General features: G+C 38.3%; 1 protein-coding gene across 1 annotated transcript in view; it reads left to right on the top strand.

Moving 5' to 3' along the window:
* PDE3B (phosphodiesterase 3B, cGMP-inhibited) overlaps positions 1-14,098 on the top strand; it is a 190,187-nt gene extending 176,089 nt beyond the window's left edge. The window contains exons 13-16 of the mRNA XM_006865827.1: positions 4,084-4,287; positions 7,788-7,949; positions 11,436-11,688; positions 13,884-14,098. Of these exons, the coding sequence (XP_006865889.1) occupies positions 4,084-4,287; positions 7,788-7,949; positions 11,436-11,688; positions 13,884-14,098 (834 nt within the window). The remainder of the gene's footprint in view (positions 1-4,083; positions 4,288-7,787; positions 7,950-11,435; positions 11,689-13,883) is intronic.
* The last annotated feature ends 277 nt before the right edge of the window (positions 14,099-14,375 follow it).

The raw sequence follows: 14,375 nt of genomic DNA on the forward strand, positions 1-14,375 counted from the left end.
AGAAAGTAAGTAAATCAGTCATGATGTATGCTAGGGAATTAGGAAAAACATCACCTTCTTATACTAGAAAGTAAGTAAATCAGTCAAGAACTAGTAACTCACTGATTTGTACTAGTCTGGGGAACAAGCTGTTTATACTTTTGACTTTCATCAAATTAATAAAACTCTTTGGCTAGATCCAAGACTTAACTCTCCCTTCTGGTTAGGTCCTGTGTATGGCTGAATGCTATATGCTTGAGGAGGTTGGTTTCTGTTAGGGTCATTTTTACTTCTGACTTGCCTTAATACCTAGACCTTAAACCTCTTAGCGCTGAAATATAGTAGTATATGTGAAGAATCTTCTAGTAGAATTTTATTTTTGTACCTAGTTCAGCTGACAAAGGAGCCCTGGTAGTGTTGTGGCTACACATTGGGCTGCTAAATGCGAGGTCAACGGTGGGAATCTACCAGGTGCTCCTCAAGAGAAAGATGAGGCTTTCTGATCCTGTAAAAATGGACTGCCCTTAGAAACCCTGTACAGGGTCACTCTGAGTCGGGACTCACTGGACAGCACACCACATCACAGTTGATAAGGTGCAAAATTCCTACAGAACCACAATTAGCATGAAGAGATAGAAGTTCTTTTTTCTACCTCTTTATGCAAATGTTAACTGTAATAATCTCTAAACATTAGGACTTGGAACTAAAAACTTTGTTTTAGGTAGAATTCCGTGTGGTTCTGGGTGATTCCTGAAATATCATCTTTGTGTTTCCAGCCCTCCTGCCTCACAAGGATTTGTTGTTGTGTGCCGTGGAGTCGTTTCTGGCTCATAGTGACCCTGTATAGGGTTTCTGAGGCTGCAAGTCTGTACGGTTACGGGAGCAGAAAGCCTCATTTTTCTCCCGCAGAACAGCTAGTAGTTTCGAACTGCTGACTTTGCGGTTCACAGCCTGATTTGTAACCACTACGCTACCAGAGCTCCTTACAAAGGATAGTATTCAATGAGTGTTTGCTAAATTGATCTAACTTCTTTCACGTGATTACTGTATATTTAAATGTCCGTCTGGTTCTTTTATCTTCTATAGCTAATCTCTTTGTTGCTTTATCATTTCTCTCTCTTTCATTTACTCACTTTTCCAAATGTGGTCGATTGTCTACCCAGAACAAGCATAAGATTCATTGTGTGTGTGTGAGCAAGAGAGAGAGTGTGGGTGCGTAAAGTAGCTCATGATTTCCACTGGTAACTGACTGTTAGATTTCAATCTTAGTATTAATCTTTATACATTTTGTAAGAATTTTTTGGTAGAAACTGCATATATTATTTCTGACTTTTCATTGTTAGAATCAATAGATGAGGAGTGCCGAGATTGAAGTGAGATTGATTTGAGAGTTATGAGAAAATCTAGTTTTTTACCTCGTTTCCTTTGCTATAATTCCTGCCACCTTTCAGTCTGTTCTCAACACACAGAAGCCAGAGCGATCCTCTGCAGCTGTCTGACTTTAGCCTCCAACTAGTGAGGTCAGTAAAATAAAGGCGTGAGTTCTGAGTTTCTTCACCATCTAAATTATCCTTTGAAATTATCAAAGAAATCTAAAATGTGACAAAATAGGAATTGATATTAGAATCTAGAGATAATCACACTATTGGAAACGTCAAAGACACAGTGAAAAATGAGAGTGAATTGAAGAAAAGCCAAGTAGGACAGTGCACAGAAAGGAAAAATGTACCCAGAGAGTAAGTCAAATAGGTCCCCTGCTGGACCTCAGTGAGTTCACAGCACACTCGTACATTGTGCCCTATGGAGTCAGGAGTTTGTGTCCTCCTTTCTAAACAGACAAAGGTTTGAGCTTAAGTTACTATTAAATATAAATTGATGCATTCGAGAATCTTTAAAGCTTATTCTTTCTCTTTTGGATTTATGTTTAGAAGTTGTATTAAGACTAATGTAAAATACCTTTAAATGGTCCATTGAAAAGTTTCAATTGCATCATTGCTTACATAAAACCAAATGCATTTAAAAGAAACAAACTCTGTTTATTATTTGTTACAGCTAATTTTACAAGTGTTAAGTAAAACCATTGCCATCAACTCAATTTTGACTTGCAATGATTCTCTAGGACAGACTAGAACTGCCCCTAGGGTTTCCCAAGCTTGATGGACGCAGACGGTCACATCCTACCACCAACCTTTGGGTCTGCAGCTGAGCGCTAACTCCGGCACCATCGGGGCTCCTTAAGGAAGTTGTGTGTTAAGTGCTGACAAGTCGGTTCCGATCCATAGCGACCCTGTATAGGGTTTCCAAGGAGGGCCTGGTGAGCTTGAAACACTGACCTTGTGGTTCAAACCGAATTGCAGTCCAGCTCATTAGCCCAAGACACCACACTAAGTAGGATAAGCAGTGAACTGCAAACCAAAAGATCAGCAATTCAAACCCACCAGTCGCTTCTTGGAAACCCTATAAAGGGTCGCTATAAGTCAGAACCAACTCGACAGCATTTAACAGAGACAACATTTAATTGTGAAGTCTTGCTATGACACTGTAGGGTAAGCACTAGACCAACAGTTCAAACCCACCAATTGCTCCTCAGAAACCCTAAAAAGGCTCACTATGAGCCAGACCTGACTCAACAGCACTTAACAACAATAATTTAATTAAGCTCTCAGAATAGTATCGTAACTGAAATTGTCATTGTTGTTAAGTGCCATTGAGTCAGTTGCAACCCATAGTGACCCTGTATAGAGTTTCCAAGGAGCAGCTGGTGAGCTTGAACTTCTGACCTTGTGGTTCAAATTGACTTTGCAGTCCAGCATATTAGCCCCCTGTGCTACACCACGACTCCTAACTAAAATGATATTCTATTTTTATCTATCCTTCTTTCCCATTAAACAATAAGACCATGAAAATAGGGATAGGATTTTTCTTTTTATCCCTGACTTTTAGCCCAAAGTGGTTGTGGAATTTATTTAATAGTTAATGTGTTTATTAAACAATGTACATTTTTTTAGAGATGGTGGAAGAGATTTTAGAAATTTTATAACCTAGTGATTTTGGCTCTATATTACAAAGTCTTCGAGTACTAAAGAGATACATCATTATACCATTGGATTTCGTGGAGAAAAGTTAGCAGTTCCAGGCTTTTCTCTACCATTTTGAACCAGAGGATTTTTGGTTGTATCTGTTTTCTGCTTCTTACTCCTATGAACTGTGTTAGGCTAGGATTGTGAGATGTACTCCTGGTTCAGCTCTGTTGTTCCCTTTTCTTTACTCACTATCACCTTTGACCCCATATTAGCTAAAGAACAGGAACCTATCCCTGAACCTGCTCTGTGTACCTGATAATTTTATTATCGGAGATCGTTTACTAATTAAGTAATCCTAAAAATATCAACTTCACTTCTCTTGGAGGTGGCATGGTGTTTGGAAAGAAGATGGACTTTGAAGACAAATAAGCCTGACTTCAAACACTAGCCCTTTTATTCTCATTTATCTAGACTTTCCGGACCCATGATAGCTGGGTGAACCCATGAAACTATTGCCAGAGATAATCTTTAAACCTTAAACCAAAAATATCTATTGAAGCCTTCTCACAACCAAACAAGTTTAGCTTAACTAAATAAAGAACGTCTGCCTTGTATACTGAGTTCTTTTAAGAACTGTTTATGGGATCAAGTTGACAATAGCAACTCAAAAGAGTAGATAGGACGCTTAGGGGATATTGAGTTTGTTAATGTGAGAGGAATTGTTTAGATATGGAGGGTGAGAATGGCTGCCCAACTTGAAAAATGTCATCTTTGTCACGGAGTCGTATGTGTACAAACTGTTGAATTGGTGTGTATCCTACTGTGTATATTCCAAACTATAACAACAATAAAAATAGGTGTTTTTTTTTTTTAAAAGTAACCCTTTTACTTGCTAGCTGTGTACCCTACAAGAAAGGTGTACTTGAACCTCTTTGCACTTCAGTGTACATATTTATAAAATTATTACAACCCTTCTTCACAGGTATTAAAATACTTGGCCAGACGCCTGACATATAGTAGGTATTCGTTGTTTGTGTTCTTCCAGCCTGCACTAATTTTCTCTTTCTTTATTCGTCTGTAGGCAGTTTTGTACAACGACAGATCAGTTCTTGAAAATCATCATGCTGCGTCAGCTTGGAATCTGTATCTTTCTCATCCCGAGTACAACTTTCTTCTTAATCTTGATCATGTGGAATTCAAGCGCTTCCGTTTTTTAGTCATTGAAGCAATCCTTGCCACAGATCTTAAAAAGCATTTTGATTTCCTTGCTGAATTCAATGCCAAGGTTTGTTGTAAAATTAATGCCTGATTTCAGAAATGCAAATCTTTCTTTTCAGTGTTACTGATTAAAGGTGTGTTTTAATGTGAAGTTACAGTTAGTACTACTCATGAAGTCACTATAAGTGTGTGATATAAGCGAATATATATGCCTATTTTTTTAAGAAATAACGTTTTTACTGCTACGATGATATGTACTAAAATGATACTGCTTTTGCTGTATCGCATTTCTGACATAAAGATTTATATTGTTGTGATTTTCTTTCACATCATCACAAACCAATGAATTATGACAAAAGCTTTTGTAGGCCAATTTTAGAAAGTGTGCACAGTGCCAAGAAAGGCATTATCTAAAATTAAAGATGTGTTTCTAAGAAGCCATTTATGCGTACTACTCCACACCTCGTCACCTTCTTTATATCAGTGATTCTTAACTGACTGGTGTGGAGGAGGAACTGCACTATTAATTCTTCCGTTTGAGATCATTTCCTCATTCAGTAACTATTGGCATTGGTCATTTGGTATGATCATTGTGTTAAAGAAAAATAAGGAAGGAAAAGTGTTCCTGTCCCTAGAGAACTCACATTGACTAGGGGACCTAGATTTAGTGCCCTAGCATGATGGCAGTACTAACAGAAATATGTTCTACTCCTCAGACATTTGGGGTGAAAAAAAGTTGAGACCCACTGCTTTAGATTCCTGAGGGAAGGATTCCCCTCTTTTGTTGGCAGGAAGCTGCTGTTTTCTTGATGACTTCAGTGACCTAAAAGAAGCTGTACCTTCAGGGTAGAGGAACTGGTAACAACAAAAAAGGGGACTAGTTATCCCCCTGAAAGGAAAGCACTAATATATTGTTGTTATGATATTAATAAAATGCTTATAGTAATCAGTGAGAAAGCCATGCTCCTTGAAAGTTATTTCATGGTTGTGTAGTCCTTTTAACTTTCATTTTTGTTTAATAATATAAATTTCATAAGTGCTTAAGTCATAGTACTTAAGTACTTAGAGTGAAAGACTGTTTAACCCAGTAGTCTTGAATCTGCGTTTCTCAGAGACTTTGGTTCTGTAGTCTCCAAAGAAAATATCAAGAGTGGGCCTCTAGACCTCCCACTCTGTTTCAATCCAAAGAACTCTCCTGTTAATTATTTTCTACATTGTTATTCTAGGTAAATTTTCCTTGGACAAAGGGGGTGCAGAGATATTAACCGTTATGGTGGTTGGTTATGTGCCGTGGAGTCGGTTCCAACTCATAGCAACCCTGTCAGAGTTTCCAAGGCTGTAAATCTTTATGGGAGCAGAAAGCCTCATCTTTCTCCCATAGAATAGCTGGTAGTTTCAAACTGCTTACCCTGAAGTTAGCAGCCAGATTCATAACCACTACACTACCGGAGCTCCTTATTAACCAATATAGTAAAGTTTAAAAGACTCTGATCTGACACATTCTATTCATTTTTTACAAGTGACAATGAGTTCTTAAAAGGTATACTAGTTTGCCTAAATGATATTGATAATGACCATGTATTTAAATAATAATGTTAAAATTTAATTACCACTTACTATGAATTATGGACTCCTGGTGCAGCTTGGTAGGATAACCTGTGGACTGCGAACCACAAGGTCAGCAGTTCAAACCCATCAGCTGCTCCTTGGAAACCCTGTATAGGGTCATTGTAAGTCAGAACCAACTCAACGACACACAATGAATTAGACAATTTTCATTTATTAATTCTCATGACATTATAAGGGTAAGACAAAAAGTAATGCTGCAAAATCATAGCAACCTCTGTTAAGCAAAATCATCAAAACATGAAGCTAGTATTTCTCAACATATCCTCCATCAGGGCCTATACTCCTAAAGGTGATGTTTCCATTTCTCTAACCCTTCCCTGAATAATTCTGTGTTCTTCCATTTACACTGTGTCAAAATAGCAGTTTTGGTATCCTTGAGGGATTAAAATCGTGTTCCTTTGAAATGTTCTTTGAGTTTGGAGAATAAAAACGAAGTCTGAAGGGGCAGGATCAAGACTCTTGGGTGGATGAGGGGGGATGGTGGTGGTGCCGTGGAGTCAGTTCCGACTCATAGCGAGCCCCTGTACAGGGTTTCCAAGGCTGTGAGTCTTTACGGTAACAGAAAGTCTCATCTTCCTCCCGTGGAACAGCTGGTAGTTTTGACTCTTAACCATTACACTACCAGTTGGGTAAGAGACCCCAACAAAGTTCTCATAGGACAGCCCTTGCTACCCTTGAAGAATGATCAGGTATATTGTTATAAAGGAAACATACTCTTTGGCATAACTCTCCTGGCCTTTTCTCACCACTTCAGTTTTCCATTTTCTTATAACTTATTCCTAATAATCCCCCGTGATCATACTGTGCCCTTTGAGAAATATATTAAGATGACCCCTTTGGAGTCCCAAACAGTGGTTACCATGCCTTCTGAGCTGACCTGTCTACATTGAATTCATCTTTGATTGAGGTCTTTCAGACCTTCTTTGAAATGTTTCATCCATCTGAAAACTGTTGTTTTACATGGGTCAGCATTCCTGTAAACTTGTTGCAAAGGTCGAATGATTTGGGAAGATGCCTATTTGATTTTTGTTAAAAATTTGATAATATCCCTGACCTCAAATTGTTTTTTTCCCCCCATGGAACAAAAAGTATTATTTTTCTGCAGACACTCTAACGAGACTAAGACAAATGTATTACTGAGGGACCTGTCTGTAGCTATCCACTGACCATAGGCACATGTTTAAACAGGTTTTGTTTAGAATAAATCCATGCATGTATAAATTGGAGCTCTAGTAGCATTAATTTTTGACTTGTCCTTGTACAACTAGATTAGTATCACTTTTTCTATTTTATATGTGAAGAAAGTATTAAATACTGAAGTATTAAATCAGACTCAATAAGGACTTAAGATCAGGAAGATCAGCCCCAAAGACGTGGGTTCTTTCAACTATATCATGGTTGCCTTTCACAGCTAGACCCAAGTTCTCCTTAGCTCCTTAAGTGTGCTTTTTTGGGATAGAAATCTACACCTACAGCTCTCACTTTATTTATGGATATTAGGATAAGCACTGGACAACAAGGTGGGTTTAAACTACAAGGTCAGTGTTTCATACTTACCAGCCGCTCCTCTGAAACCCTAGACAGGGTTGCTATGAGTCAGAACCAACTGGATGGTATTGAACAGCAACAATACAAATGCATATTACATATTATATAAAATGATTCTTTGTGGTAATTACAGTATTGAAACCCATGGTTCATTATATATTTTTAAAGAACTCTGTTTCCACTGAAGCAAAATTACAGTGACACTTCAAATGGGAAATTTAATCAGAGTGATAGGGGTCCATGTATGGACTGATTTAAAGAAGCATTTACTGAATTTTCTTCCTATCCTTTGGAAGATAATTTGGTGTAATACTTAAGTAAGTCTTAAGATAATTTGGTGTAATACTTCTATACCTCAGAACCTAAAAGAATTCTGTTTTCCCCCAATAGGCCAATGATGTAAATAGTAATGGTATTGAATGGAGCAATGAAAATGATCGCCTCTTAGTGTGCCAGGTATGCATCAAACTAGCAGATATCAATGGCCCAGCAAAAGTTCGGGACTTGCATATGAAATGGACAGAAGGCATTGTGAATGAATTTTATGAGCAGGTAAGTTGGACCATGAGATTGAGAGACTTTTAAGAGTTGCCATATAAAGATGACTGTCTGGGCTTTGGAGAGTTCACATTAAGTGCATGAAATCTGAGTTGCTTTGACCCAAATGAGTTAGTAATTGCATTTGCTCAGGTTCGCAGTATTTGTACAACTTTTTGCCTTGCTACAAAATTTTAAAATAACAACAACAAAATAACTTACTGTCTACCATGAGTGCATTGAATGTACTGTTGGGTCTAGGGGTGAAGATAGACTACAATGTGCCTCTCCACCCTGGAAGTATATAAACTAGAATCATTTCTCTCCATATGAAGTGGTTTTTAAACAGCTTCCAGATAGAATTAAATCATATCATCCCACTTTTGATATCTGATACACAAAGGTTAACAACCTGTCATAGAAACATTAGTTGTGGCAAAGCCCCAGCAGAAACGAAGAAACAAATCAGAGAGCTGGAAACAGGGACAGAGTAGATGTTTAATGGTTTTCAAGGATCAGAGATACAAGCGTGCTCTTTTGTTTCTCAAATTTGAAAAAATCTTGGCATTTGAAAAATCTTGTCACTTTGCAACATCTGTACCATTTTTTCCTCCAGTGTTAATGCTCACTGATTTTCCCACAACACTATTATTTTGTTAACTCTAAACTATAAAATACACCACCTTGCATTCTATGTTGGCCTTAATTATCAGAATTATCAAGTTCTCCACCATGTGAAGTCTTTGTGATGGGGCCTCCTTGTCGTGGGCGGCTACTTCAGTAGGTATAATAAAATTGAGCCTATATAACCATATCTACAACCCTGGGTTCTTGGTGTGGTGCTGTAGGTTAATGCGCTGGACTGCAAAGTCATTTGAACCACAAGGTTGGTGGTTCAAGCTCACCAGCCACTCCTTAGAAACCCTATACAGGGTCACTATGGGTCAGAAATGACTTGACAGCACTTAACAATATAACTTCCCAGATTGTACTGAATGACAAGCAATGTATTGCCTTTCATTCACCTTAGCCAAACATCCCAATACAATAATGTATACTTTGATGTTCACAAGTTACAAAATACCATACTGTGTAATCATGAAAATATGTTTCCCAAGGTCATTATTTTATTAATTTCTGATACATCTGAATCCAATGATATGTAATTTTATATGATAGATCATTATAGACATTTGTCCAGTGTGTATATTACAAAACATGTTTTTTTCATATTCTCATTCTTACTGATAATTTGGACCTATCTCAGATCTTTCATAGACCCTGTATTTATAAGAGGAATTTTATGCTAAGGAAAATGCCATCTTCATATTATCTATGCAGAGATAATAGTAAAGTAATATTATATGCAGCTGTTACAAAACTCATTAATTCAGTGAAATAACATAATATAAATTCATTTACACAAATTTTATAATTATTTCAAAAGCATATAGGAGTAATACATATCAATCAGACTTAGAAGTCTGCCTTAGTTTGACTACTGGCTCCTTTTCCTTACTAAGTGTGGACTTGGGTAATTTACTTAACCTCTCTGTGCCTCAGTTTCCTCATTGATAAAATAGGATTCATGATGGTACTTACCTTATACAATTGCTTTTAGGATTAAATGAACTAATATATGTGAAACAATTAGCATAGTTCTAGTACACATGTGCTCAATAAATGTTAGCTATTACAATTCTGTATAATTTCAAATCTGCAACTAAAACCAATTTAATATTATCTCCAGACAGTTTTACTTAATCTTCCCATGTTTAATCATTCAGATATCAAAGAAGGATACTGTCATCTGACACCGTATCACACAGAGTTGTCATGAAGGTTAAATGTGTATGTAAGTCCTAGTCATTCCTCATGAGACCTATTAAACTTCCTTTAGATATAGATCCAAAATTCTAACCTTACCCCAGATTTTTATTTTCAAACCCAACAATCACTCTGCGAAAGACAGCTGAGGCTGACTGCTCCCATAGATTTACAGTTTGGGAACCCCTATATAGGACTGCTATGAGTTGGAATTGATTCATTGGCAGTGGGGGAGTGGAGTTAGCCATTGCAGCACCATGGGCATAGGGAATCCAAATTCTGGTATGTACCTATAAAAGTGAAAGAGTTCTATGGATAAACCCAAGTTTTTTGTTTTTTTGTTTTAAGAAACAATAATCAAATTTCTTCCTTATAAAAAATGAAATAATAGAAGATTTTAAATGACTAGCATAATTTCTGGTTGTTTCCTCAGGACCATGTTGGCGCTTCACAGATAGACATTTCTTCCCAACAGAATTTGTGTCTTAAGGGAAGTATTCATCCCTAACCAATTCAGACACTAGCAACTAAAATGTTGATCGTATCATTTGGGGAATGCTTAGCACTGTTTGACATACTCTTGCTTTTCACCCTGTGAAGTAGATTATTACCAAACTCACTGCCATTGTCATTTCCAATCCACAGTGACCCTGTACAGAGTTTCCAAGGCTGTGTTACTATGGAGCAGAAAGTCTCATCGTTCTCCTGTAGGGGTGAATAGAGGGTTTGAACTGCTGACTTTGTGTTTAGCAGTCCAGTGCTTCTCCTACAGTACCACCAGGGCTCCTCTGAAGTAGCTTGTTGCTATTGTGTGCTGTAGAGTGGGTTCCAACTCATAGTGACCATATATAGAGTTTCTGATGGTGACTGGTAGGTTTCAACTGCTAATCTTGTGGTTACCTGCTGCTGTTGTTAAGTGCTGTAGAATCAGTTCTGACTTACAGCAACCTTATATAGCGTTTCCAAGGAGCAGTTGGTGGGTTTGAACCACCAACTTTGTGATTAACCATCCAGTGTTTCTCCTACAGCCCCACACTAGAGATAAATTCACATTTTTCACTCATGAAGAAACTAAATATAGTGCTTGCCCATTAACACAGTAAGTGGAAAAGTTGGTTTTGAAATGACCACTGTCTGGTCTCAAATTGTGCTCTTCAGAACTCTAGAGACCACTGTGGGATACACTTATCAGAAGGCAGGCAAATTGAGGCTCTAGGCCTAGAATCCTCACCTCCACCACACAGTACCTCTACTTCTGTCTGTTTTAAATGTTGTGTCTTTGGATTTAGATTTCCTAGGTGAAAGCGTTCTACTGTTTAGAAAGGAGGGTTATTTGAAAAGCACTTGCAAAATTCAACTCTATGCATGTGAGGTACACCAGAACTAGAAAAATAATTGCATTATACTGTTTTCCCCCAGGAGAAAGAGGACTTAGAGTTCACAATACAGAAGTTTGCAGGTTGATGTGGAAAGAGTATAAGAATGTTCTTGTTTAGGATTTCTCAAACATTGGGGAAATTCCTACAGTTGAAGTTATAAAAAAAATTCGATACATCGATGCTTCTTTGTGAAAAATTGCTATATGGATTTAAATGCCTTGATAATTTTAACAGCATAGCTCAGTGGTTGTGCCTTCAACAGTTGAAATTTTACTCTTCTTTTAAAAATGATCAGGGAGATGAAGAAGCAAATCTTGGTTTGCCCATTAGTCCCTTCATGGACCGTTCCTCTCCTCAACTAGCAAAACTCCAAGAATCCTTTATCACCCACATAGTGGGTCCCCTGTGTAATTCCTATGATGCTGCGGGTTTGCTACCTGGCCAGTGGATTGAAGCAGACGAGGATGATACTGAAAGTGATGATGAGGAAGAAGATGGTGACGAATTAGATACAGATGATGAAGAAATGGAAGACAGTCTAAATCCTAGTAAGAATACATGTGTACTATCATTTCGTGTTATTAACTATAAATGCATTTAATCTGGATTTGGATTTTTGTTTCAAGATACAGATTCAGTAATCATATATTGAGTATTTACTATTTGTTTATATTCAGTAAGCACATTTTGAATAACTGTTGGGTACTGTACTAATGCTGTCACACAACAGACATTTTGATTACATCTCACTTAGTGTAGCATCTCTGAGACACTGGTCCCCAGTCAGTACTCTTCAGCAGGCTCCACTGTCTATACATAAGACTGACACACGTCTGGATATTTGTGAGGTAGGTGCTTGTCCTCCTTCATCTCACCCCCCCACCCCCACCCCAAACCCTAAGGCCCTGCCAGGCAGCTGAGGAGCACAACTTCCAAAACAGCCTGCTAATCTGCCCTTCACACAGCATTGGAAAATAGATCAAAACACTGGGGAGAAAAAAATTAATCCATGACCAAAGGGGAGAACCAAGTGTGTGGTCTTATATATTACTAAGTCATAGTAACATATTTTTATAATGCTTTGGGGTTGATTTAGACTCATAGAAACCCAGTATTGGGTTTCTGAGGAGCAACTGGTGGACTTGAACCTCCTTGCAATTCTAACCAACCTTGTGTTCCAGTGCTTATCCTACAGTACCACACTAGGACCAAATGCACACGACAAATGAAAAAGAAATTTTTTGTTGACTTTGTAATTGTGAATGCAATCAATTATTTGCTCTTGTGGCTCTATAGGATCAGCCACAAGGTTGGAAGATCTGCTCCTAGAAAACCCTGTACAGGGTCACTCTGAGTCAGAACCAACCAACTCCATGGCACTTAACAACACTGTTTGTGTTTTGTTTCCAAATATTCTATAAATAAGAACACATATAACTACAAAGAACCCCACCACCACCACCCACCCAAACACATTGTATTCAAGTTTAACATAGCAAATACTAATGTTACACTGTTAGAATTTGGAAAGACTGACTGGCTTTTGAATCTTATTTATACAGGCTGTCCCAGGATTATGAATGAGATATTCCTAACTGCATCTTTAAGAATTTGTAGATGAGTTCTTAGCATTATTTTAGAGCAAGGAAAGACTCAAAGCCTTTTCCTTTTTCAAACTTTTTATTGTGCATTTGTTGTTATTAAGTGCTGTCAAACCAGTTCCGTCTCATAGTGACCCTGTATAGGGTTTCTGAGGAGCAACAGGTGAGCTTGAACTGCCGACCTTTGCAGTTCAAACTGACCTTGCAGTCCAGGGCATTAAGCCAGGAGTGTAGGTTTTTCAGTGATTTAAAAGGTGCACGTGCAGCAAGTGAAGGTGATTGTGCTGAAGAATTTGTTGTAAATTGGGATTGGTTCCATTGTTTCAAAGGGAGGATTAATTTACATAACATTAAAGCAGGGCTTCAAGGATGGCAGCATCTGGCTCCTGAAAGAGCTCCTTATACCTTATACCTTCTCTGAGCCTCCCATTCTAGGGCTTTGACCTATAATTATTCTGTTCCGGTTACCTAGGTGAATCACTCAAATTATAAACATCCAGTCTGTACTTGATTTGCTTCATTGGTCATGACACAACCCATTGGAGTTCCAACATTAAAGAACAAGTCAGAGTCGTTTGTAAATCAGACATTTGTAACAGAAATTTTAATTCAACACACATTAAAAATCCCAGAAAGGCTAGTTTAAAACTTTGCATTGTTATTATTCATCATTTGACCTTTCAGCCCCACCATTTTCCTTTCCCCTCTACTGCCACCCAGTTCCCCGACTCCCCTTCTCTGTTTATTTTTATCCATAAGACTTAAAACCATCTCACTCACATTCTGCTCCTTTGTTTGACTAGGTCTTTCCACAAGATTGTGAGCTCTATATAAGGGTTTGGGGAATTTTTCTCTTATTGTTTGCTCCTATAACCCCAGTGGTTAGATAAGTACCTGGGATATAATTGTTGTTAAGTGCCTTGAAGTCGATTCCGATCCATAGCGACCCTGTATAGGGTTTCCAAGGAGCAGCTGGTGAGCTTGAACCACAGAGCTTGCAGTTCAAAGGACTTTGCAGTCTGCCGCATTAGCCCACAGCACCACACCAGGACTCCTGGGCTATAATAAGCCTCAGCTGTTTGTAGAATGAATGATTGAGTCATACTGCAATGATTAGAACGTATCTGTTTTAATTTTGACAGAAGCACAAAGAAGGAAAGGCAGACGGCGAATATTTTGCCAAGTAATGCACCACCTCACAGAAAACCATAAGATATGGAAGGACATCATCGAGAAAGAAGAGAAATGTAAAGCTGATGGGAGTAAACTGCAGGTGGACAGTTCTTCCTTACCTCAAGCAGATGAGATCCAGGTCATTGAAGAAGCAGATGAAGAGGAAGAGCGACAGTTTGAATAAGAAAAGGCAGATTAAAGAAGCCCCTCCTTGTTTTCACTGTGCAGACTTTGAGCTGAGTCCACCCTTGGTGGACAGGCCTTAATACTGTGAGAGGGTCCCTGCCGTGTTGGCAGATCCCCACTCCTGTGCACTTTCAACACACGAACTAGGAAATTCTCCTTAGAGCCTGGCTTGGGTTGACCCGTGTTACAAAGCCTTTAATGCCTTCTCTGGTATATAAGTACTCTTATCATGCTGCTTTGCTGAATAGTGAACTCTTAGTTTTTATACCCTGGTG

This window comes from Chrysochloris asiatica, unplaced genomic scaffold (genome assembly GCF_000296735.1).
Source record: "Chrysochloris asiatica unplaced genomic scaffold, ChrAsi1.0 scaffold00083, whole genome shotgun sequence".
Taxonomy (NCBI): Eukaryota; Metazoa; Chordata; class Mammalia; order Afrosoricida; family Chrysochloridae; genus Chrysochloris; species Chrysochloris asiatica.